The sequence below is a fragment of the Typopeltis vanoorti genome, chromosome 12 (genome assembly GCF_054136105.1).
Source record: "Typopeltis vanoorti isolate ZY-2024b chromosome 12, IOZ_Tvanoo_1.0, whole genome shotgun sequence".
Taxonomy (NCBI): domain Eukaryota; kingdom Metazoa; phylum Arthropoda; class Arachnida; order Uropygi; family Thelyphonidae; genus Typopeltis; species Typopeltis vanoorti.
In genome coordinates, this window is record NC_143560.1 from 2,980,519 (window position 1) to 3,007,901 (window position 27,383).

A 27,383-nucleotide genomic window follows, 5' to 3' on the forward strand; every position below is an offset into this window, starting at 1 on the left:
CACTTCCAGTCTGCTACCACCCTTATGCAATGGCACTATCTTACCTTCATACAATTCCCTGGGGAACCTTTCCTGTAGCCAGATTTTCTTTGAAAAGCCAGGTCAAAGGAGCTGTCAGTTCTTTAGCAAATTCTCTCAAAACTCCTGGTGAAATACCATCCAGTCGCACAGCGTTACTGACATCCAGAGTACTAAGTATTTGGAACACGCTCTCCTCCTGCACCTCTAAACCTCGAACCTGCCTTATCCCTCTAGTATTAAAATTTGCTCCTCCAGGATGAAATAGACCAATAAAGTGTTCATTGAACAATTCCACTATGTACTCTACTTCAGTCACTGTATTCCTATTTTTATCCCATAATGTCATTCTTCCACAATCATTTCTCTTCCTACAAGCCACATAGCTAAAAAATTCCCTAGGATTTTCATTGGATCTGAGGGCCAATCTCTTCTCATATTCCGGTTTCGCCTTCCTTACCATACTAGTCACTCTCCTGGCCTGTGTCTTATATTATTCATGAATGTGCTCTTCAGCTGTCTCTTTATATCTTTTCCATAACCTCTCTTTTACATGCAGTTCCTGTTTAATATTGTTTGTCATCCACTTCACACCAAATTTTGTCCTCGTCTTCATTTGTGGAATACAGCTTACTATTGCTGCTAACAAATATTCCTTCACAATTTCCCAAGCACTAATGATATCCCGGCCTTCCAATTCCTCCCTCCATGAAACTTCTCCAAGTTGATGTCTAAGACTATTATAATCACCTGCCTTATAATTCCACATATGTTCCTATCTCTTTGATACTTCTGCATGTCTATTCATATTCCAAGTCAAAACCACACAGTCACTCTCTCCAAATGTCATCTCAGTTATTATCAACTCTTCTGATGCTATGACCAAATCCAAAACTCTTCAACCTCTTGTTCCCTCTATACATGTTGCCTAAGACATTTGTCCCTCAAGAATTCTTGAAATTCCATTCCCTTATTGCTACATGCATCTTCCTTTCCCCAATTTATATTGCTGTAGTTAAAATCTCCCATAACAATCATTCTTCTTGCACTTGCCAAGCTCAACTGTCTAAACCTCTCCTGGTCCACACTCTCTGTGCTCCTTTTTTTGTAGCAACACCCGACTAAATATCCCATATTGCCAATCTCTACCTCACACCATATGCTTTCAAAATCATTAGTGTCACTGCCTTCCAAAGCCTCCACTCTTAGAGGACATAAGTCGTCACTTATCATAAGCAGTACTCCACCACCACACTTTCTCTTCCTATCCTGCCGAAAAATGCTGTACCCTGCTACTTCTATTCCTGTTATTATATCCTCTTCTGTCAACACATCTCAGTGATCCCAATAATCTTTGGCCAGGCTGATGCTATCAGCACCACCAATTCCTCTCCTTTATTCTGGATACTCCTGGCATTAGTATAAAGCATAAAAATGCCACTGTTTCTATACCCAGCATTATCCCCTTGAGTCTCCACTGGGTTCAGCGTTACCCAATGTCATCCCCCTTCTCCCAAGTACCCATTCCCACAAGAGGCCACCCCTGCTACCATCCACCTTGGCATTCTAGTTTCCCTGCATCGACATACTGACTCGTTCAGAACAGCAATCTCTCCAGATGCCTACGTCCTTCCTCATTCAAATGCAAGCGGTCTCTCGTATACAATTCCTCTCTGTCCTCAAACGCCCTCTAAGCATCCACATATTCCAATCCTCTCTTCTGACACATTCTAGCTATTTAATTAAATATTACTGCTCTTCTGCTCAGCTTGTCACTATCATATCTAGGCAACACATAAACTATTGTTAGATCCTGAAATTGGAAATTTTGAAAGGAAATTATTCATTCAGGATCTAACATGCAAAAACTATCAACTTAAGTAGATGCTTACACTTCAACAGAAAATAAAGAAAATTTGTTTACTTTATGTGAAAATATATATTCCTTTGTATGTAATTTACTAAGATCTTATTGTTGTTTAACCAGAAATCAAAGTGAGAATTTGTGTCATAATATAGTATTTGTGTAAGGAAAACATTTAGTTCATTAAGATATTATCTAGTGTGTTGTAAGTCTCCAGACAATTTATAAATAGCAGTCCAAGGTCGCATGCTAGCCACCCAGATTGGCGTAATGTCGGAAGCAATAACATACGCGGAAGGTGATGTTAGCATGCTTTCCATGAAATCAGCACCCTAACAGCAAAGGGAGAGCAAGGGATCAACTTGGGGACAATAAATGAAGAGGGTCGTGCAGAAAGCTACAGCGAAAAAAGAAGGCGCACAAAGTGAGAATATAAGGTAAGGTTAGGTTAGGTTATGTGGCATATTACAGGCCTTTTTTCTCTTTTCCTGGTTCCTGCTTGGCGATTTTGACTGATGGTTCGAGAGAGACATGCGTAGGTGTTGCAATGTCGGACAGCAGGTCTTTTCCTGGAGATGCCTAAGAAATTCCACGCAGAGCTGTTCATGAATTATCGGCCTTGCAGAATCATGTCAATCGCTGGATGTCCCATCGGTAGAGCAGAGAAAGTTCCCTTAGACGCGACAGAAACACGTTCGTGTCCAACAGCAGAATTCAAGGACAGCGTAAGCCCAACGCCAGGCACAGAGACAAATAATCAAAAGGTAACCAGACCATGTGGAAGCGACATATTGTCCAGAACAGAATCGGTAATGTAGAAAATTTTATTGTATGTTTCCGAAATGTTAGAGGAAGGAAAATGTGTGTAAGCATAAAGTATGGGCAATTATTAGAGGACTTTAGTGAGAATTCCCTTTTGGAAATAACTAGTTTCCTTCAGCAAAGATTGTCTGGAGGCAGTTATATTATTGAATGAGATTGAAACAGGTATTGCTGAGAGCTTTTGATTGAAAATCTTGAGAAACTTAAGAATAACTTGTGGAAAGAGATTGCAGGTTATGTAATGTTTCATTGAACTAACTTAGCGTGAACTGATTTTACTTAGCATGTACTGAATTCTTTAGCATTGAATATATGTTGCATCTTAACTGTAAATTTTTGATTTCCCAATAAACATATTTTATATCTTATGCCTGATTGTGAGATCAAAGTTACTACTTATAAAATAAAACCTTAGCAGGAAGAATTTAAAAGGTATATAATGATAGATTACAGGTCACGAATGCAAAGTACCAGAAATCTATATAACAGTAACAAAGTGTAAAATGATGTGTGTATGCCAAAAGATCTAGGATTGTTTCCCTGAATAAGAATCTTTTCTGTTATAGGATACTGGCTGGCACAGCATAATATAAATTTTGCTAGTATCTGAAGAGGAAATAACCCTAGAGAGAAATAAGATAGGCTAGACAATAGAATAGATAATAGTGTTTCTTGAGATAATAAAGATTAGAAGAAAATTAGAAGAAAGTAATGACGTAACACTATCTTTCCTCTGCATCTTCTTTCATTCAACCTCAAGCAAGAATCTCGTATCTCTCGCTGCCCAATTTATATTACCTCTCGAGTCATTTGTTCCTACTATCACAATCATCTCATCCACCCTTTCACCCCTCTTAATTACCATAGCCACACTTTCTATCGTTCCTCGGTACTGTTATGCTGGAACAGGATGAGGTTCAAGATTTGGGATGAGTGATTGTTGACGGTAGACTGTACAGTAGAATATATGTTGTTAATGCAGGGAGTTTAAAGGTCAGTATGATAAATATGTTGTCAGTTGAATGAACCTCCCACAGTGAGTTTGCTGACTCCATGGAAAGTGTAATAATAATAATAATAAATTCTATTCTGCAGTAACTTTTTTTTTAATTCTGAATTATTTTTATTACTTCTAAGAATAAAACTGAGTAAATTTAGAGTAATTTTGTTGGAAAGAAAAATTGTATGTTAAAGACTTACCTCTTTAAGACACCTGTGACCATGTTTCGAAATGAATTCTCTGAACTTTGCACCAGCCAAAGATGAAGATGTTTTCAGCCATAAAAGAGCTTCCTGGAATATATTTTATTTATATTTGCTTCATATTTGACTAAGAATTCATATTTAGTAAAATATATAATCCTAACATTTGGGTTTTTTATTATTAATGTCAATATTATTTATTTTGACAAATATAAGGTTTCTTGAAAACAATCTCTCTCCTAATACAATAAGAGTTGAACATTATTCAAACAGAACACAAAATATTAAACCAAATTTAGCCAATAAAAATAATTACTCCCCATTGAGAATTATAATGAATTTATTATTGTTACATATGTTTTATTTCCAGTGGTTCTTCATATTTTTAAAGCCACAGATTAGGTTTTAGCATACAAGTCTCCATAATACACTATAATCTTATTTCCAATTCCACCTTACATATAGCAAATGACCTGAGAGAAAACTGGCAATTCAATTACACAGGATGGAAGGCAGACCATATACGATAGCAATTCAGTGATAGAATTTCAGCATATAGAAAATATGACTTCTGCAATCAGTTAATGGTACTGTACTGCATAATGTTTTTGCATTATGGGATACTGAAGCAAGAGATATGAAGTCAACAACCTCTACATACAAGTAGACTAGTCATGAAGATACTGCATATGCAGAGTTTGTTTGTTAATACAGTAATACCCCACTTTACAATGCTTTGCTTTATGACAATCACTCATATGACACTTTTTAATTATGACCCATGTTCATTTATATGACGCTACTTTTGTTCACATGAAAGTTTTAACAACATGACACTCCTGTGAATCAACTTATGTGAAGGTTTCATGAACTATTTGATTGACATCGTTGCCTGCTACATCTGTTTGTGTTTCTCTGTGAATTATAAACTGTTTATAACTACTATTTTATTTTATTTTTGTTAATAATGGCAGATAAAATTCAAAATATGGGTGCTATTACTTCCAGTAAAAAGAAGAAAACATGTAAACCTCTTACATTAGATACTAAGATTAAAATTATTAAATTTAGTGACGATGATGTATTGAACACTAAGAGATACAACAGGCTAAATTTACCTTGCACTAACGTTATTAGTTGTGTAAAACAAAGATAAAGTTCTTAGTGAAGTGAAAAGTAAACATGAATCTTATTGCAGAAATGGAAAAAAAAATTAATGATGTAAATTGATGACCAAACTGGCACATCAATTTACATTATGTTCCCTTAAGTCAAGCTATTCAGAATAACTTTTTTGTTTGTGAAAATTATTCTCAATTTTTCATTTGTGCATCTGATGTAAATAAATGCATTTATTTACTTTACTTATCCACATACACTATATGGCTGCTTAAAAATGTTATTAAACCATTACACATATCTACAAGGGGGGGGGCAGCAATTCACTATATGATGAAATTTGCTATGCAATGGCAATCTGGAAAAGAATGTGTCGTGTGACCAGAGTATGCCTGTACTTGGATAAAGGATTACACAGGAATATATCTTGTCCAATATAATATTATATTATTTCTACATTGATCTCACAATCTTCCTAAGTCTACTCTCCATTGGTGAGACCTCAATAAATTTAGAAAGTAGTATGGATAATGATCTCTCCTATACAATGCATAGCAATATGCATGTCCCAAAGGAAGTGTGCTATGCATTATAAAATGAAGTAACTGATGAGAAATCAACATCCTATGTATATACTAGTAGACTAGTCACTTTACACACAGACTTTGTTTTCTTAAGAAGATTTTTTTTATTCCATTTTGCATGGAAGTCTGGTATGGTGTCACTCATTTATAACTTCATAGTTGTCTTTGTTCATGAGGGGATGGTATGCCACACTTAAAATGGTGGATAGAGACTTGAAATTTTGTGGATATTTTGCTAAAATTGTGAGGACAACACGATGGATTATGGGAGGGATGCAGAATACACTGCCATGTAAAAGTAAGGATGTTTTGATTCCATTGTACAAGACTTTGATCAGGCTGCATATGGATTACTGTGAACAGATTTGGTCACCAGGTTTTCAAAAGGATGATAAGATGTTGGAGAGGGGTCCAGAGACAACTGACTGGTTTCTGGTCTCTGGAATATGAGGACAGATTGAGAGAATGCAAATTTCAGAGCCTAGTGGACAGAAGAAAGAGGGTAGATGATTGGTATGTATAAGTTGGTAAGGGGTACTTACTAGATTATCATGAATGAGATTTTTCATAGAATATCTGGAGATTGAGAGGACATACCTGGAAGCTGTATAAGGTAGGTGTGAGATAGGAGGTGAGGAATAGATTTTTCGTATGGAGAGTGGTGGGTGATTGGAATGTATTACCTGAGAGTGTGATGAGTGTAAGGCCAGGGAATGCATTTAAGTCAAGGTACAATGAGCTGTGCATGTGAGATGAGTCTATTGACTCCATGGAGGTCTGTTGATAATGATGATAATAATAATAATAATGTTAATTATTATTATTACTAACGCCATGTTCCAACATAAAAATATGCACAAATTCACATGAAGAGAAGAGGCAAGGAATAAGAAAAGCCTCATTGACTATGTTATTGTTGATAGTGATGTTTTCTTCCTGGTGCAGGACACCAGAGTGTACAGAGGATTTGAAATTGGAAGTGATCACCATTTAGTCTTGAGCAGGATAAAATTGAATTTCATATTGAAAAGAATAACATGTAAGAAAGTATTAAAGAGAATAAAAGTTGAGCAGCTCTCAGATGTGAACTGTAGACTAAAATACACAAAGATTATTGAAGAAAAAATGAAAGAATTTGAGAACAGCAACCAAACCTTGGAGATTCAATGGCAAGCCTTGAAGAAAACACTGATTGATTCAGCCAGAGAGGCATGTGGTGAGGTTGTCTGCAAGGATAGAAAAATCAGAACTCCATGGTAGACACAGGAAGTTAAAGAGGCAGTGAAGAAAAAGAAGAAAGCATATCAAAAGTTCCTGGCAAATAAGTCAGCTTGTGCTCTGAGAGAATACAGAGACAAATGTAAGAAAGCTAAACACTGTGTAAAACTAGCTAAACAAAAGTCATGGAAGGACTTTGGCAAGAACATAGAAAATAAATATCAGAAAAAGAAGAAGCTTAGAAATGGGGAAAAGAGTGCTGTAAAAGGAGTTAGAGATGATAAAGGTGACATGAAAACCTGAGAAAAAGATATCCTTGAAGTATGGAGTAATTACTTTGAAAAATTGCTAAATTAAACAAGAAGTGATAGTACAGTTGTAAGAAACACTCAACAGGCATACAGTCAGGAATACATATCCATACTTGAAGTAGAAAAAGCCATCAAAGGCTTGAAATGTGGAAAAGCAGCAGGAGTAGATGATATTCGAACAGAAATGCTGAAGTATGGTGGTATAAAAGTCTTACAGTGGCTGCACTGCATAGTTCAGAAAGCCTGGACAGAGGGACGAATTCCCGATGATTGGAGTAGAGCTCTAATAGTACCCATATATAAAAAGGGAAATAAAACTGAATGCGAGAATTACAGAGGCATTTCATTAATGAGTGTTCCTGGTAAGATATATGCAAGCATACTTGAGAAACGGTTGAGAAGAATTGTGGAAGAAAAGCTTGGTGAAGAGCAAGCTGGATTCAGGCCAAATAGAGGCTGTCAAGATTAGATCTTCACTTTCTAATCTTGACAAATAGTTGAGAAAGCATGGGAATATAACAAAGATCTAAATTTAAGTTTTGTTGATCTTTTGTCGAAGGTGCCAAGAGAGAAGCTATTCAATACGCTACAGTAATGAAAAGAATGGGTTTTCCTCAACACACTATCAGGTTGATAGCCAACTTGTACAGGGAGCAAGAAGCCACAGTAAGAACAGGTGTTGGATTGACTGACTGGCTTCAAGTTCGAAAAGGAGTTAGATAAGGATGTTTACTTTCTCCTCACTTGTTTAGTATATATGCAGAGGACAACATGCGTGAAGCATTGGATGAGCTCAGGACAGGAATTACGATAGGAGGTAGATTGATCAGTAATCTGAGGTACACTGATGATACAGCTCCTTTGTAATGACATGGAAGAACTAGGACTAATTCTTGACAAAGTTAACAAGATCAGTAATAACAGAGGATTTCAACTCAATTCTAGCAAGACAAAGATCATGGTTCTCAAAGGAAAAACAAACAGAGAAGCTCTTGAGAAACAAGTGTATCTTAATGGAGAAAGAATTGAGGAAGTCAGCAAGTTTGAGTACCTGGGATCCATTATTAATGTGAAGAATTGCTGTTCAGAAGATGTCAGAAAAAGGTTAGGAATGGCTAAAACAACAGTCGAAGACCTGTCTAAAATCTGGAAGGATGGATCTATCTCCATGCGAACAAAGTTGAGGATTTTAGATGTAGTTGTTTTTCCAACAGCGACTTATGGATGCGAGAACTGGAACCTAAAGAAGTCAGATGAGAAACGGATATCTGCTTTTGAGATGTGGTGTTACAGAAGGCTGTTGAGGATATCGTATACTGAAAGGCGTACAAATGAATGGGTGTTAGAAAAGATTAGTAGAACTTTAAGGCTCCTTAAGGATATTGACAGAAGAAAGTTAAAATATTTTAGACACATAGAAAGGATGGAAGGAGGACTTCTCAGAACAGTAATAGAAGGTAAAGTTCCTGGAAAAAGCGGCAGGGGGTAGACCATCAATGAGATGGATGGATGGCATGTGTGGAGGGACTGATCTTGAGAGTTGAGGCTGCCAGAAAAGCAAACAACAGGACTACATGGCGAGGCCTGGTGTGTGGAACATCATCGAGCATCGGAGTGACCATACGGCATCTGTAGTTGCCCAGTGAACATAGAGAGAGACAATTATATGGTGTCAATGGAGCATTATAATCAAGCAATACTTAGTCTTTATTTGAGTTGTAAGTCAGCAGTTAGAACTGAAGGAAGTACAGGAAGATGGTTAAATGTTAAATCTGGTGTGAGCCAAGGATGTACATTATCCCCTCTGTTATTCATTATCTATATGGATCACATTATGAAGGATAGTGGTATTAAACATGATATCAAAATTGCAGATGTTAATGTCAGCTCTTTGTTTTATGCGGACAATGTTACACTTCTAAATAAATCCACTACAAGTCTGCAAGATTCCTTGACTAGATTGAATACCTGTTGTAATAGTTATGGTATGAAGGTCAGCAATAAAAAGACAAAGACAGTGAAAATAGCAGGATCATTGAAAATGTCGACTGCGTTGTGAACGGAGAACCTGTAGAACAAGTAAAACATTTCAGCTACTTAGGCACGGTTTTTAGTGAAGATGGTAAATTAAATATGGAAATAGACAATAGAATCAACAAAGCTGGTATGGTAGGAAGTCAATTGAATAAATTCATATGGAATAAGTTGGAACACTAAATTAGCTGTATACAAGACAGTGTTCAAACCAGTTCTTACTTATGGATCTGAGAGCTGGGTTAGAAGTAAAACACTTGACCAAAGACTAGAGACTGCAGATATGAAAGTTCTGAGAAAGATTAGAGGCATGAACAGATGGCTTCAATGGCAATATCATATTAAAAACGAGGATATTAGGAAAGAACTTGACATTATCAGCATTCAGGAATGCATTAGCAGAGCTAATATCAGATGGTATGGTCACTTAAACAGAATGGACAAGGAAAGATTAGCAAAACAAGTGTTCTCTGCCAGGTTGGCAGCAAAACGACCCAGAGGAAGACCAAGATATAGGTGGATTGATACTGTACAAAGTTCCTTAGAGTATAGAAATATAAGATCTGATAATGTTGAAGTCTTGACAAGTAACAGACTAATTAGGAGGAAAATTGTAGATAGGAAGTTAGTAATGATGTAAATTTTTCATGTAGTACTATCATATCCTGTACACCACCCCTTGAGGGTACATGGCAGGAAGTTGATGATGATGATGATGATAATGTTAATTTAACAGAAATACTTTTTCTTGTAGGCAATTTCATCACAACAACATCAACTGACTGAGAAGACATTTTAGGTCTCAATCAACTGATATTTTGGTGAAATTGGTTTTTGATTAATTTTTTTTGTAAATTGTTTTTGTTGATGATTTGTTCTTTTAATGAACTGTGATATTTCAGTGCATTATCAATTTTCTATTAATGGTCTTTTGATAAATTACTTTTCAGTTAACTGACTCTCAGTGTAAAATTGCTTCTTTTTTTTGGTTACCACTGTTCAATGAATTGTTTTTGGTGAACTGTTTTTGGAAACATTTTCTGAGCACCACCCTTTCAAGTCAGCACTTCAGTCCTGAGGATAATGTACTTGCACCAAACAATGAAAATCGTATACCACCATAAGACTTTCACCAACATTCATGTTGGTGAAAGTCTTAAGTGGGATATATCACCATCATATTGGAGGATTAATGGCATGGGATATATCACAGTGGGATATGAACTCACAATCTGGGTTGGAGAGCAAAATTAATATCTGCTCAGCCAATTAGGCCCACATTTCTGAGGAATCAAAACCCAGAGAATAAAGATTGTAAGTCAGGTGCTATAGTATAACAGCAATGAGTGGAGAAGATGGGCATCCGTTTACAAACAGGTTCAAGAAGATTCAAATAAATTGGTGCTATGGACAAATAATCATGTATGCAGATGTGTGAAATGATTTTGATGCATGGAAGTATTTATCAATGAAAAATGAACTTGAATGGATTTGGAGTTAGGTATCTAGAGTAAGCTATTGGGAAGGTAGATGTAAAGAATCATGCAAACAAAAGCTATTAGAATGGAAAGAGGAGAACTTCTTGCAAGGAATGTTGAGGTGGATGAATGAGTAAATGAAAATTATCAAAAAGATAACAATGAAATGGATGTTGTTTATTTTTTAACGGTGCATATTAGAACACAGAAACTAAGTAAATAATTAATTCATTAACTTATTGCTGATATTTCGCTGGTGTTATAACCTGCATCTTCAGAGCACAAAAACACAGTTTGTCACAATATACGAGACTATAACAACATGGTGTAATCAACGGACTAGTTAAACAAAATTGTAGCAGCAACACAAAGACTAGAGTCCTCATTTTTGGTGCCCTCTATCCCCTTTATAACACCAGCAAAATATCAGTAATAAGTTAATGAATTAATTATTTACTTAGTTTCTGTGTTCTAATATATACCGTTGAAAAATAAACAACATGTTCGACGAACACATAAGTCTGGCCACACGTTTAATGAAATGGATGATCCTAAATATGGGGGTTCCATTGCATCACATATGAGAAAGAAAGACTACAAATTTTAAAAAGAGAAGAGAGTGAAGAAGGGAATCACCACTTACATAAGTGTGATGATTCAGAATGAGTGTAGTAGGAGTAACTTGAAAGACAGCAAGTGCAGGATAACTAGTGACATATACCATCTGCTCTTCTTTATACCAGGAAAGTTCAGAGGTGAATGATTTAGAATTGTATTGGCAAATTACTTTCAGAGAGTAGAAAGCAAATAATCATTATGGGCAATTTTAATCATGAGATAATATTGATTGGGCAGAAGAAAAAGTGTGAAAAAAAAAACAAGGCATATAGCATTCCTGGAGCTGTAGAGAGAATTACTTTAAGCAGTGTATGATGGATCGAATTTGAGATCAAGAAGGTAATACATATGGTTTTAGTATCCACAGACATGTCCATAAATGGAGGTGTGATGGATCAAATTTGAGACCAAGAAGGTATTAGATATGGTTTAAGTATCAAAGTACATATCAGTAAATGAAAGTGATCACCCTTCTTGATCTGTTCTAATCTTGATCAGGCATGTGGAGATTTCAGCGAAGAAGTGGTATAGTGAGGAAGGCAAAACTGGAACATGCGAAGAGATTGGCACTAAGGTCCAAATATTTTTTTAGCTATGTGGCCAGTAGAAGGAGATATTATTGTGGAAGAATGAACTTGTGGGATAAAAATGGGAATAGAGTGACTGATGCAGAGGACATCAGTCACATTGTTCAATGAGCACTTTATTGGAGTATTTCATCCTGGAGAAGGTTTTAATACTAGATGGGTAGGGCAGGTTTGAGGTTTTAGAGGTGCAAGAGGAGAGTGTGTTCCAAATAGATGAGTACTCTGGATGTTAGTAAAGCAGTGGGATTTAATGGTATTTCACCACGGGTTTTGAGAGAATGTGCTAAACAACTAACAGCTCCTTGCCTTTCAATGAAAGTCTGCCTATGGGGAAAGGTACCCAAGGAATGGAAGGAATGGAAGATAGTGCCATTGCATGAGGGTGGTAGCAGACTGGAAGTGTCTAATTATAGGCCAGTTTCTGTGTCATAAGTAGCTGTTAAGATCTTGAAGAAATTAGATAGGAACCTTATACAACATTGGGCAGATGAAGGTAATATTATCTGTGAGAGTCAACATGGATTTGTTAAGGGGCACTCTTGCTTTAGTAATATGATTGCCTTTTATAATAAAGTGACAAGAGCAGTTGATGAGGGGAAAGCAATACACTGCCATTTTTTTGGATTTTGCAAAGGCATTTGACAGGGTGCCACATGATAAGATGATATTTAAGTTGCAGCACATGGGTTAGATGTCAGGTTAATCAACTGGATTCAGGATTGGTTGTATGATAGGTATCAGAGAGTTGTGTATGGTGGGGCAGTATCAAGGAGGCAGAAGGTTACAAGTGGGGTCCCACAGGGCTCATTACTGGGACCTGTATTGTTTAACCTTTATATCAATGACATTGTCAATGGATTGCAGGGGGGGGGGTATTGAGTTGTTTGCAGATGATGTGAAGCTGGGAAGGGTTATTAGTAATAGTGCAGATGCGGCATCCCTGCAAGAGGATTTGAATAACCTAGACAGATAGGCGAATGAATGGGGTCTCGGTTTAATGCAGCAAACTGTAATGTCTTGAAGTTTGGGATACATCAACGAGCGACTGCATACTCAATTAGAGCAGATGTACTGGTGGAAGTAGTGAAGAAAAGAGATCTGGGTGTGATGATAGAAAACTGAAATTCAGGAAACATATTGCAAAGGTAGTGGAGGTAAACCAGAGGATTGCTGCAATACTGAGAAGGACACTGACCTGCAGAGATAGAAGAATTATCGTTCTGTTGTATAAGACCCTGATCAGACCACACTTAGACTATTGTTCTCAAATTTGGATCCCAGGATTTGAAGGAGATAAATTAACTGTGGAAAGGGTACATCGGCAGATAAGAAAGATAGTTTCAGGACTGTACAATGCTAGTTATGAGGATCGACTGAGGGATGGACTGCTGAGTTTAGTGGATAGAAGAAGGAGAGGTGATTGAGACTTTTAAACTGTTGAGAGGCAGTTATACGGTGAACACTGGGGAGTTCTTTCACTTGGTGGAGCAGCGGGGGGGGCATCCCTGGAAAGTACGAAAGGAAGCTGTGAGCAAGAGGCTGAGGAGTGGTTTCTTTGCATCGAGGGTAGCTGAACTATGAAATGCATTGCCTGATAGATTGGTGAGAGCAAGAACGGTGAATTGGCTCAAGGAGTGGTATAATAGATTATGTGTTTCCTAGGAAGGACCTCCCACGATGAGTTTCTTGACTTCATGAAGGCCTGAATAATAATAATAAAATAATAATATGTTGACCTGCAGATCCAGAATGATTTCAAAGCCGAATGTAGAAACTATGAAAGTTTAAAGCCTACTAAAAGACACAGACACTGCCCAATCGGTAAACCTAGGGCGGCCCCTATGTCTTTTAATTAGCCTACCCTAAGGCAAATCGGGGATGCTGAGGAATGTATACCTGCAAGCTCTCTGGTCAACTTATAAAAATTTCTTAATTTCTACATTCGGCTTTGAAATAATGCTGGATCTAATATCCACTTTGCTTATGTAATTTTACATTGCCGAACTGAAGCCTTTTGGCTCTTTATTTTAGTAAATAGTGGAGAAAGTTAAAAGCGTTTAAAAATATTTTTGTATATATAAACACTGACAAAAACATTTTATTATTATCTGATCATCTTTGTAGAGTTAAGATTCATTGTGATAGACCGAGGTTAATCATTAGTCAGGAAATCCATATCATACCTGTTTTTTAAACTCACTCACTGGCAAGACATACAAGAGAAAGAAATCATGAAGTGTGTGGAAGAAGCAGTATTTCATTTGATTTCCAGAGTTAACAAAATAAACTGGTTGTTGGTTGGGAGTTCAATAGATAAGTAAGTACAAAAAAAATAAGTAAGCAACTAATAAAAAAAAAAAAAAAGAAGAAGAAGAAGAAGCATTTAGTAAAACAAAGAATGCCATTGCTGATTGCATGTTGCAGAACAGAATTAGTACTGCAGAAATGATCATTGTTACTGATTAGTACTGCAGAAGTGATCGCTTGAGGAAATAACATAGTGTCTGATGCTGTAATGCAAAATCTTCAAGCAAACATATTGGTTGGGTTGAATATGATTTTAACATTTGTTAAAAAATATAGAAAAGCAAACTGGTAATTCTTTTTACTTGACTGTTTAATTGCCTTTAACAGTCTCAACACATGTATGATCCCAAAGAATTAGAGAGAAGATAAAATAAATGCATTTAACCAGGATGATACCAAAACAGGCGTAAATTATAGAATAACTTTACTATAAAATAACTTTCTCCACCAAATCCAGGGATGGATATATACAAAGAATTAATACCATGAAGGTGCAGTGCGGCTTTGTCAAGGGAAAGGTTTTGTCTTAATAATCCCATCCTCGTCGATCTGTTTTTTGTCTTGTGAATGAGAGCAGAAGTATGAAAGATAAGATTAGGAGAATGGAAGAGATAAATGCAAGGCGAATCAGAGTAGGAGAGAGAGAGAATTTAGGGAGTATGAGTGAGAGGTATGGGGGTGCTAGAAGAGGAGAGAATGGAAACAGTAGAAGAGAGGGAATGAGAGAGAGGTATGGGAATGCTAGCAGACGAGAGAATGGAAACAGTAGGAGAGACGGAATGAGAGAGAGATATGGAAGTGCTAGAAGAGGAGAGAATGGAAACGGTAGGAGAGATGGAATGAGAGAGAGGTATGGGAATGCTAGAAGACGAGCGGATGGAAACAGTAGAAGAGAGAGGTATGGGAATGAAAGAAGAGGAGAGAATGGAAACAATAGGAGCGAGGGAATGGTAAGAGGTATAATGTATGGCGACTCAATCATCTGTGGTGTTCAAGATAGGATGCGTGAGGAATGTTTGCCAGGAGGAACAATAGAAAGAGTGGCTATGGCAATTAAGAGAGGTGAAAGGGTGGATGAGATGATTGTGATGGTAGGAACGAATGACTCGAGTGGTAATGTAAGTCAGGCAGCGAGAGATATGAGATTTTTGCTTGAGACTATACGGAAGAAGACAGAGAGAGGAAAAATAGTGTGTGTGTTGCCTAGGTATGATAATGATGAGCTGAGCAGAAGAGCGGTGATATTGAATGGCATAATAGCGAGAATGTGTGACAAGAGAGGACTGGTATATGTGGATGCCTGGAGTGTGTTTGAGGAAAGAGAGGAGTTGTATGCGAGAGACCGTTTACATTTGAATGAGGAAGGACGTAGGCATCTGGAGAGATTGCTGTTCTGAACGAGTCAGTGTGTGTCCCAGGGAGGATGATAGCAGGGGTGGCCTCTTGTGGGAATGGATATTTGGGAGAAGGGAGACAATGTCAGGTAACACTGAGCCCAGTGGAGTCCAAAAGAGATAATGCTGTGTATAGAAACAATGGCATTTATATGCTGTATACTAATGCCAGGAGTATCCGGAATAAGGGAGAGGAATTGGTGGCGCAGATAGCATCAGCCTGGCCAAAAATTATTGCGATCACTGAGACGTGGTTGACAGAAGGGGATATAACAACAGGAATAGAAGTCACTGGGTATAGCATTTTTCGTCAGGATAGGAGGGGAAAGCATGGTGGTGGGGTACTGCTTATGATAAGTGATGACCTATGTCCTCTAAGAGTGGAGAATTTGGAAGGAAGTGAGACAAATGATTTTGAGAGCGTATGGTGTGAGGTAGAGGTAGGCAAGACAGGGTATTTAGTGGGGTGTTGCTACAGACCCAGGAGCACAGAGGATGGGGACCAGGAGATGTTTAGACAGTTAAGTTTGGCAAGTGCAAGAAGAATGATTGTTATGGGAGATTTTAACTTCAGTAGTATAAATTGGAGAGAGGAAGATGCATGTAGCAATAGGGGAATGGAATTTCTAGAATTCTTGAGGGACAAATGTCTTAGGCAACATGTAACAGAGGGAACAAAAGGTTCAAAAATTTTGTATTTGGTTATAGCATCAGAAGAGTTGATAATAACTGAGTTGATGTCTCTCCGACCAGTTGGAGAGAGTGACCATATGGTGTTGACTTGGAAAATGAATAGACATGCAGGAGTATCAAAGAGACGGGAACTTATGTGGAATTATAAGGCAGGTGATTATAATAGTCTTAGACGTCAACTTCGGGAAGTTTCATGGAGGGAGGAATTGGAAGGCCGGGATATCACCAGTGCGTGGGAAATTGTGAAAGAATATTTGTTATCAGCAATGGTAAGTTGTATACCACGAGTGAAGAAGAGGACGCAATTTGGAGTAAAGTGGATGACAAGCAATATTAAACAGGAATTGCATGCGAAAAAGAGGCTATGGAAGAGATATAAGGAGATAGGTGAAGAGATGCATGAGGAATATAAGACACAGGCCAGAAGAGTGACTAGTGTGGTAAGGAAAGCGAAACTGGAATATGAGAGGAGATTGGCCCTAAGATCCAAAGAAAATCCTAGGGAATTTTTTAGTAATGTGGCCAGTAGGAGGAGAAATGACTGTGGAAGAATGATATTGTGGGATAAAAATGGGAATAGAGTGACTGATGCAGAGGACATAGTGGAATTGTTCAATGAACACTTTATTGGAGTATTTCATCCTAGAGGAGTCAGTTTTAATGCTAGAGGGATAGGACTGGTACGAGGTCTGGAGGTACAGAAGGAGAGTGTGTTTCAGATACTGAGTACTCTGGATGTCAGTAAAGCTGTGGGACTGGATGGTATTTCGCCACGAGTTTTGAGAGAATGTGCTAGGGAATTGACAGTACCTTTAACGTTGCTTTTCAATGAAAGTCTGGCTTTGGCAAAGGTGCCCAGGGAATGGAAGGAAGGTAAGATAGTGCCATTGCATAAGGGTGGTAACAGACTGGAAGTGTCTAATTATAGGCCAGTCTGTGTGTCATCAGTAGTTGTTAAGATCTTGGAGAAAGTAGTGAGGGACCGTGTACAGCATTGGGCAGATGAGGATAATGTTATCTGTGAGAATCAACATGGATTTGTGAAAGGACGCTCTTGTTTTAGCAATATGCTAGCCTTTTATGATAAAGTTACAAGAACATTAGATGAGGGAAAGGCAATTTTCTTAGACTTGGCGAAGGCATTTGACAGGGTGCCACATGATAAGCTGATATTTAAGTTGCAGCACATGGGTCTGGATGTCAGATTGGTCAACTGGATTCAGGATTGGCTGTCTGATAGGTATCAGAGAGTTGTGTATGGTGGAGCAGTTTCCAGGAGGCAGAGGGTTACAAGTGGGGTCCCACAGGGCTCAGTACTAGGACCTATATTGTTTAACCTTTATATCAATGACATAGCCAGTGGATTGCAGGGGGATATTCAGTTGTTTGCAGATGATGCGAAGCTGGGAAGGATTATTAGTAATAGTGCAGATGTGGTAGCCCTGCAAGAGGATTTAAATAAGCTAGATAGATGGGCAAATGAATGGGGGTGTCAGTTTAATGCAGCAAAATGTAAGGTCTTGAGGTTTGGGAAACATCGATGGGATGCTGCATACTCTATGGGAGGAGTTATACTGGAGGAAGTAGGGGAGACAAGAGATCTGGGGTTGATGATTGATAGAAACCTGAAGTTTAGGGGACATATTGCAAAGGTGGTGAAGGTAACACAGAGGATTGCTGCTATTATGAGAAGGACACTGACCTGCAGAGATAAGAGGGTTATCATTCCGTTGTATAAGTCTCTGATCAGACCACACTTGGACTATTGTTCTCAGATTTGGTCCCCAGGATTTGAAGGGGATAAGTTAACTGTGGAAAGGATACAAAGATGGATGACAAAGATGGTTTCAGGACTGTACAAGGATAGTTATGAGGATCGGCTGAGAGAATGTGGACTGCAGAGTTTGGTGGATAGAAGAAGGAGAGGTGATATGATTGAGACTTTTAAACTGTTGAGAGGTGGTTACAGGGTTGACACTGGGGAGTTCTTTCGCTTGGTTGATCAGCGGGAAGGAGTGATGACAAGAGGCCATCCCTGGAAGTTACGAAAGGAAACTGTGAGCAAGAGGGTAAGGAGTGGTTTCTTTGTGTGGAGGGTGGTTGAGCCGTGGAATGCATTGCCTGATGGAGTGGTGGGAGCGAGAACGGTCAGTGAGTTTAAAGAATGGTATGATGGACTTTGTGTTTCTCAGGGGGGGACCTCCCCTCAGTGAGTTTTGACAGACTTTATGTCTTAGGAAGGACCTCCCTCGATGAGTCTTTTGACTCCTTGGAGGCCTGAATAATAATAATAATAATAATAATAATAATAATAATTTGCTCTCATTTTATGATAAAGATGTGATGAGTTAGATAAGGGAAATGAATGCACCACTATTATATTACTCGATTTTGCTCAGGTATTTGAAATGATACTACACTTAATTCTCTAAAGTGGAGCAGTCAGGAATGGAAACTAAATTAATTATGGATAAGAGAGTAGCTGATTGACAAGTGAAACAGTATAAGTAGGGGACAGGCTCCAAGAAATCAAGAATGATCAGTGATGTGCCTCAGGGTTCTGTCCTAGGACCATTACTGTTCAATTTGCATATTAATGATACTGGGAAAGGCAATGCTAATTTGGATAAGTGATAATGATTCTGAGATGGAGTTTCTGCAAGAAGATGCTGTGAACAAATGGATAATGGATGTCATTTCAACATTGTCGAATGAAAAATTATGCATTTTATTATTATTATAATTATTATTTAGGCCTCCAAGGAGTCAAAAGACTCCTTGGAGGTGTGATCTGATCAAGGTCTTATAAAACGGAATGATAACTCTTTTATCTCTGCAGGTCAGCGTCTTTCTCATTATTGAAGCAATCCTCTGTGTTACCTTCACCACCTTTGCAATATGTCCCTCGAATTTCAGGTTTTCAATCAATCATCAACCCCAGATCTCTTGTCTCCCCTACTTCCTCCATTATAGCTTCTCCAATAGAGTATGCAGTATCCCATCAATGTGTCCCAAACATCAAGCCCTTACATTCTGCTGCATTAAACTGACACCCCCATTAATTTGCCCATCGGTCTAGCTTATTCACATGCTCTTGCAGGACTACCACATCTGCACTATTACTAATAACCCTTCCCAACATCAAATCACCTGCAAACAACTGAATATCCCCCTGCAACCCACTGATGATGTCATTGATATAAAGGTTAAACAATATAGGTCCCAGTACCGAGGCTTATGTGACACCACTTGTAACCCTCTGCCTCCTTGAACTGCCCCACCATACACAACTCTCTGATACCTATCGGACAGTCAATCCTGAATCCAGTTGACCAACCTGACATCCAAACCGATGTGCTGCAACTTATCTTGTAGAACCCTGTCAAATGCCTTTGCTAAATCCAAGAAAATGGCAGTATATGTCTTTCCCTCATCTACTGCTCTTGTAACTTTATTATAAAAGGCTAGCATATTACTAAAACAAGAACGCCCCTTCACAAATCCATGTTGACTCTCACAGATAACATTACCCTCATCTGCCCAATGTTGTATATGGTTCCTATCTAATTTCTTCAAGATCTTAACAACTACCGATGACACACAAACTTGTCTATAATTAGACACTTCCAGTCTGCTACCACCCTTATGCAATGGCACTATCTTACCTTCCTTCCACTTCCTGGGCACATTTCCTGTAGCCAGACTTTTATTGAAAAGCCAAGTCAAAGGAGCTGTCAGTTCTTTAGCACATTCTCTCAAAACGCGTGGAAATGCCATCCGGTCCCACAGCTTTACTGACATCCAAAATACTCAGTATTTGAAACACGCTCTCCTCCTGCATCTCTAATCCTCGAACCTAACCTATCCCTCTAGTATTAAAATTTACTCATCCAGGATGAAATACACCAATAAAGTGTTCATTGAACAATTCCACTATGTCCTATACATCAGTCACTCTATTCCCATTTTTTTTATCCCACTTTGGTTTGAATAGATTCCAAATGGTATATACATTGACTTCAAGAACTTTATAACAGTAGGGATCTTAAAGTAATGGCAAACATTCAGATGCTACATTTTAAAAGTGAAAGGAACAGAAAAGAAAATAGTAATGCTGAGAATGACACTGACATATAAAGATAACATAATCATTGTGCCTCTTTATAAAGTCTTGATGTGCTGATAACTACTATGCACAGACCTGGATTGCAGTTTTGAAGAGATAAGGAAACAGCGGAGAGGATATACAGAGAAAAGTAATCAAAATGGTATCAGTATTAAAGATGTTTGAGTATGTGGACAGATTAAAATGGTGATAACAACAGACATACTAGTCAATAAAAGATTTCACAAAATAGAAGTGGGCAAAAATTTGGAAGTGTGAGAGAGAGAGATAAAAAACAAGGGGTCATCCCTGGAATGTTAATAGGACTATGAAGTTAATAAAGTGTGAAGGCTAGATTTTTCTGGAAACACCTGGGTTGAATAGGGTTCTTTTTCTTCTTTCTCATCTGTCAAATGATGGGTTGAGTACCCTATGTGCAAATCTTTGCCATCTGATTCTGTCTGTGGCCATTTCTGTCATCTCTCTGAAGCTCGATAATTGTGACTTTTACTTCATAGACTATAGTCAAGTGCTTTATTGGTCTATCTCTTGATCGTTCTTTTCCAATGATTCCATTTAAGAATAGATTTGGTAATCTTTAAAAAGGCATTCTCCAGAGGTGTCCAAACCATCTTAATTGTTGTTTAAGAATTATAGCTATGATATATTCTCTATAGTTTAATTCGTGTTTGACTTGCTCATTCATTTTGCAGCATAAGAGAAGTGGAAATAACCAATTCAATGAGGTCTACAAAGACCAGGCAAAGAGGGTGACTTGGTTGGTGAGGGTAGCTAAAGAGAGGCATGAACAGCAGTTCGTTAATGAAGCCAAAAAGAATCTTAAAGAGTTCTTTCGATATGTAGCCAGCAAAAGAAAGAATGATTATGGAAGGAGGACATTGATAGGAGAAAATGGTATAAAGACAGCTGTTGCAGAATGTGTGGTAGAGATACTTAATGAACAATTCATAAAGGTCTTTCAATCTTGTGAATGTGACTTAATGGAGACATTGAGAGCAGTAGATGATGGGGAGGAGAGACTGACTGTAAGTGAGCAAGAGGTGTATGGGGAGTTGAGTAAATTAGATGTTAATAAGGCTGTGGGACTTGATAATATATCGCCATGTATTCTGAAGGAATGTGCCAGGGAGTTGACACCTGTCTTGACATATTTTTTTAATACGAGTCTTGCACTTGGTCAAGTCCCTAAGGAGTGGAAGGAGGGCAAGGTTGTGCCACTTCATAAAGGAGGTGATCAAACTCAAGCATCAAACTAAAAGCCTATCTGTGTGTCAGGTGTTGTGGTTAAGTTGTTGGAGAAGCTGGTGAGAACTAGGATCCAGAGTTGGGTTGACAACAATGGTATTATCTTTGATGGACAGCATGGATTTGCTAAAGGGAGGTCATGTTTTAGTAATCTACTTACTTATTACAATAAAGTGACTGCTTCCTTGAACAGAGGAGAAGGATACACAGTAATATACTTAGATTTCGCAAAGGCTTTTGATAGAGTACCTCATGATAAATTGATAGTCAAACTAGAGCAGATGGGGCAGGATATTAGATTAGTGCATTGGATTGGAGACTGGCTATCTGATAGGTATCAACAAGTTGTGTATGGGGGAGTGATATCCAGGAAAAGGAAAGTCACTAGTGGAGTGCCTCAGGGGTCTGTTTTGGAGCCATTACTGTTTAACTTGTATATTAATGATATAGGTGAAGATTTGAACGGAGATAGTCAGTTGTTTGCAGATGATGCAAAGTTGGGACGAACCATGAAGAGTAGAGAAGATGCTGTGGCCTTACAAGAAAACTTGAATAAATTGATGATTGGGCACGGAAACGGAGATGCGAGTTCAATGTTGCAAAATGTAAGGTTTTAAAATTTGGAAAACAAAAATGGGATGCAGAATTTATGCTTGGTGAGGATATATTGTTGGAGGTTTAAGAAATAAGAGATCTGGGGGTGATAGTAGATAAGGATCTGAAATTTAGGGGACACATAGCCAAAATTGTGAAGACAACACAAAGGCTTCTGGGAATGATGAGGAGGACACTGATATGTAAGAAGTAGGGAGATTCTTGTTCCATTGAATAGGGCTTTGAATAGGCCACACAGGGACAGTAATCCCTGTGTGAAAACCCTTCTGAAAACCAGGTGCCCAGATTTGGTCACCTGGTTTTCAGAAGGATGAAGAGATGTCGGAAAGGGTCGAAAGGCGACTGACTAAGGTAGCTCCTGATCTCTGGAATGTCGAGTATGAGGAAAGATTAAGAAGATGCAATTTGCAGAGTCTGGTGGACAGGGGGAAGCCTAAAAGTTAATAATAGGCTGTTATAGGATCAATGCTGGAGAAGTTCTGCAGAAAATAGTGGGAGATCAGGGGACAACCAGAGGTCATCCCTGGAAAAAACTGTATAAAGAGGGTGTGAGTAGGGGAGTGATGGGTAGGTTTTTTCGTACAGAATTTGTAAATGATTGGAATGCCTTGCCTGAGAGTGTCGTGTCTGTAAGGAGTTTGAATGTGTTTAAGGCACAGTATGATGAGATGTGTGTGTGATAAAAGGACCTCCCTGATGAGTCTTTGACTCCATGAGGTCTTGGGATAATAATAATAATAAATTTAGTTTAATCCTTTATCTAAGTGTGTGCAAACAAAGTTTGCACCTGAAAGTATCTTCAGGACTGGGGTAAAGTGATACAACACTGGGCAACTCCTTGCAAAGGTGGAGCAAGCTACCAACATTCCTATCTCAGCATCTCCTATAATGCAACACACATCTCCTTGCGGATAGGTATAATGTTATGCATTAAGGGAAGGGCCACTACCCAGACTAGTTTCAACCTTTACTGAGGTCTCTTCAGTGGGAGCAAGGCCCAAGTGGAGATACCAAGGCCCATTAGCAAGGTAATTTCCTCCTATAGGAGCTGCCAAACGGTGTGCCACCATTTTATTAAATTACTCTGGATTTAGAGAAAGATGTTGAAATGTTCTTTTTCACTTGGTCAGATTATAATAAATTTAGTTTAATCCTTTATCCAAGTGTGTGCAAACAAAGTTTGTGCCTGAAAGTATCTCCAGGACTGGTGTAAAGTGGTACAACACCGGGCAACTCCTAGCAAATGTGGAGCAAGCTACCAACACTCCTATCTCAGCATCTCCCATAATCCATCCATCTGGGTAGTGGCCCTTCCCTTAATGCATAACATTATACATATCTGCAAGGAGATGTGTGTTGCATTATGGGAGATGCTGAGATAGGAATGCTGGTAGCTTGCTCCACCTTTGCAAGGAGTTGCCCGGTGTTGTACCACTTTACCCCCGTCCTGAAGATACTTTCAGGCGCAAACTTTGTTTGCACACACACACTTGGATAAAGGATTATACTAAATTTATTATAGTCTGACCAAGTGAAAAATAAACTTTCAATAATAATAATAATTTTGTGTTCTGAACAAATTACCAGTTATGACCAGTGAGTCTAGTTATTTTTCTTAAGCATTTCATTTTGAACGTATTTCTTTCTGACTGAGTATCCAAGTCTTGGCTCCATCCACTGCTGTAGTTATAATAATGATTTTACAGAGTTTTTAGTTTGAGGCTTTTTGAAAAGCTGTTATTTTCACATATTTTGTTTAATTTATTCACATTAGACCATCCTTTCTTGAGTCTGTATTTTACTGTTTCTATGTTGTCAAGATTGTGAGTAATAAGACTGTCATTATATATTATTATTATTATTATTCAGGCCTCCAAGGAATCAAAAGACTCATCGAGGGAGGTCCTTCCTAAGACATAAAGTCTGTCAAGACTCATCGAGGGGAGGTCCCCCCCCCCTGAGAAACACAAAGTCTATCATACCACTCTTTAAACTCACTGACCGTTCTCGCTCCAACCACTCCATCAGGCAATGCATTCCATGGCTCAACCACCCTCCACACAAAGAAACCACTCCTTACCCTCTTGCTCACAGTTTCCTTTCATAACTTCCAGGAATGACCTCTTGTCATCACTCCTTCCCGCTGTTCAACCAAGCGAAAGAACTCCCCAGCATCAACCCTGTAACCACCTTTCAACAGTTTAAAAGTCTCAATCACATCACCTCTCCTTCTTCTATCCACCAAACTCTGCAGTCCACATTCTCTCAGCCGATCCTCATAACTCTCCTTGTACAGTCCTGAAACCATCTTTGTCATCCGTCTTTGTATCCTTTACACAGTTAATTTATCCCCTTCAATTCCTGGGACTAAATCTGAGAACAATAGTCCAAGTGTGGACTGATCAGAGACTTATACAACGGAATGATAACCCTCTTATCTATGCAGGTCAGTGTCCTTCTCATTATAGCAGCAATCCTCTGTGTTACCTTCACCACCTTTGCAATATGTCCCCTAAACTTCAGGTTTCTATCAATCATCAACCCCAGATCTCTTGTCTCCCCGACTTCCTCCAGTATAACTCTTCCCATAGAGTATGCAGCATCCCATCGATGTTTCCCAAACCTCAAGACCTTACATTTTGCTGCATTAAACTGACACCCCCCATTCATTTGCCCATCTATCTAGCTTATATAAATCCTCTTGCAGGGCTACCACATCTGCACTATTACTAATAATCCTTCCCAGCTTCGCATCATCTGCAAACAACTGAATATCCCCCTGCAATCCACTGGCTATGTCATTGATATAAAGGTTAAACAATACAGGTCCTAGTACTGAGCCCTGTGAGACCCCATTTGTAATTCTCTGCCTCCTGGAAACTGCTCCACCATACACAACTCTCTGATACCTATCAGACAGCCAATCCTGAATCCAGTTGACCAATCGGACATCCAGACCCATGTGCTGCAACTTAAATATCAGCTTATCATGTGGCACCATGTCAAATGCCTTCGCCAAGTCTAAGAAAATAGCAGTATATGCCTTTCCCTCATCTAATGTTCTTGTAACTTTATTATAAAAGGCTAGCATATTGCTAAAACAAGAGCGTCCTTTCACAAATCCATGTTGATTCTCACAGATAACATTACTCTCATCTGCCCAATGCTGTATACGGTCCCTCACAACTTTCTCCAAGATCTTAGCAACTACTGATGACACACAGACTGGCCTATAATTAGACACTCCCAGTCTGTTACCACCCTTATGCAATGGCACTATCTTACCTTCCTTCCATTCCCTTGGCACTTTTGCCAAAGCCAGACTTTCAGTGAAAAGCCACGTTAAAGGCACTGTCAATTCCCTAGCACATTCTCTCAAAACTCGTGGTGAAATACCATCCAGTCCCACAGCTTTACTGACATCCAGAGTACTCAGTATCTGAAACACACTCTCCTCCTGTACCTCCAGACCTCGAACCAGTCCTATCCCTCTATAATTAAAACTGACTCCTCTAGGATGAAATACTCCAATAAAGTGTTCATTGAACAATTCCACTATGTCCTCTGCATCAGTCACTATTCCCATTTTTATCCCACAATATCATTCTACCACAATCATTTCTCCTCCTACTGGCCACATAGCTAAAAAATTCCCTAGGATTTTCTTTGGATCTTAGGGCCAACTCCTCTCATATTCCAGTTTCGCTTTCCTTACCACACTAGTCACTCTTCTGGCCCATGTCTTATATTCCTCATGCATCTCTTCACCTATCTCCTTATATCTCTTCCATAGCCTCTTTTTCGCATGCAATTCCTTTTTAATATTGTTTGTCATCCACTTTACTCCAAATTGCGTCCTCTTCTTCACTCGTGGTATACAACTTACCATTGCTGATAACAAATATTCTTTCACAATTTCCCACGCACTAGTGATATCCTGGCCTTCCAATTCCTCCCTCCATGAAACTTCCCGAAGTTGACGTCTAAGACTATTATAATCACCTGCCTTATAATTCCACATAAGTTCCCGTCTCTTTGATACTCCTGTATGTCTCTTCATTTTCCAAGTCAACACCATATGGTCATTCTCTCCAACTGGTGGGAGAGAGACGTCAACTCAGTTATTATCAACTCTTCTGATGCTATAACCAAATCCAAAACTTTCGAACCTCTTGTTCCCTCTGTTACATGTTGCCTAAGACATTTGTCCCTCAAGAATTCTAGAAATTCCGTTCCCCTATTGCAAAATGCATCTTCCTCTCTCCAATTTATACTACTGAAGTTAAAATCTCCCATAACAATCATTCTTCTTGCACTTGCCAAACTTAGCTGTCTAAACATCTCCTGGTCCCCATCCTCTGTGCTCCTGGGTCTGAAGCAACACCCCACCAAATATCCTGTCTTGCCTACCTCTACCTCACACCATACGCTCTCAAAATCATTTGTCTCACTTCCTTCCAAATTCTCCACTCTTAGAGGCCATAGGTCATCACTAATCATAAGCAGTACTCCACCACCTCGCTTTCCCCTCCTATCCTGACGAAAAATGCTATACCCAGCGACTTCTATTCCTGTTGTTATATCCCCTTCTGTCAACCACGTCTCAGTGATTGCAATAATTTTTGGCCAGGCTGATGCTATCTGCACCACCAATTCCTCTCCCTTATTCCGGATACTCCTGGCATTAGTATACAGCATATAAATGCCATTGTTTCTATACACAGCATTATCCCTTCTAGACTCCACTGGGCTCAGTGTTACCTGACATTGTCTCCCTTCTCCCAAGTATCCATTCCCACAAGAGGCCACCCCTGCTATCATCCTCCCTGGGACACACTGACTCGTTCAGAACAGCAATCTCTCCAGATGCCTACGTCCTTCCTCATTCAAATGTAAACGGTCTCTCGCATACAATTCCTCTCTTTCCTCAAACGCACTCCAAGCATCCACGTATACCAGTCCTCTCTTGTCACACATTCTCGCTATTATGCCATTCAATATCACCGCTCTTCTGCTCAGCTCATCATTATCATAATTAGGCAACATGCACACTATTTTTCCTATCTCTGTCTTCTTCCGTACAGTCTCAAGCAAAAATCTCATATCTCTCGCTGCCTGACTTACATTACCACTCAAGTCATTCGTTC

At 38.8% G+C, this 27,383-nt stretch overlaps 1 protein-coding gene across 7 annotated transcripts in view; it reads right to left on the bottom strand.

Annotated features, from left to right (window-relative positions):
- LOC150100549 (uncharacterized) overlaps window positions 1-27,383 on the bottom strand; it is an 844,187-nt gene that overhangs the window by 213,935 nt on the left and 602,869 nt on the right. For all 7 annotated transcript variants that reach the window (XR_016549159.1, XM_090401348.1, XM_090401347.1 and 4 more), the window contains one exon: window positions 3,905-3,997. Coding sequence is in view for 6 of the 7 variants with exons in the window: in XM_090401348.1 (XP_090257474.1) it covers window positions 3,905-3,997 (93 nt within the window). In the remaining variant the exon portion in view is untranslated. The remainder of the gene's footprint in view (window positions 1-3,904; window positions 3,998-27,383) is intronic.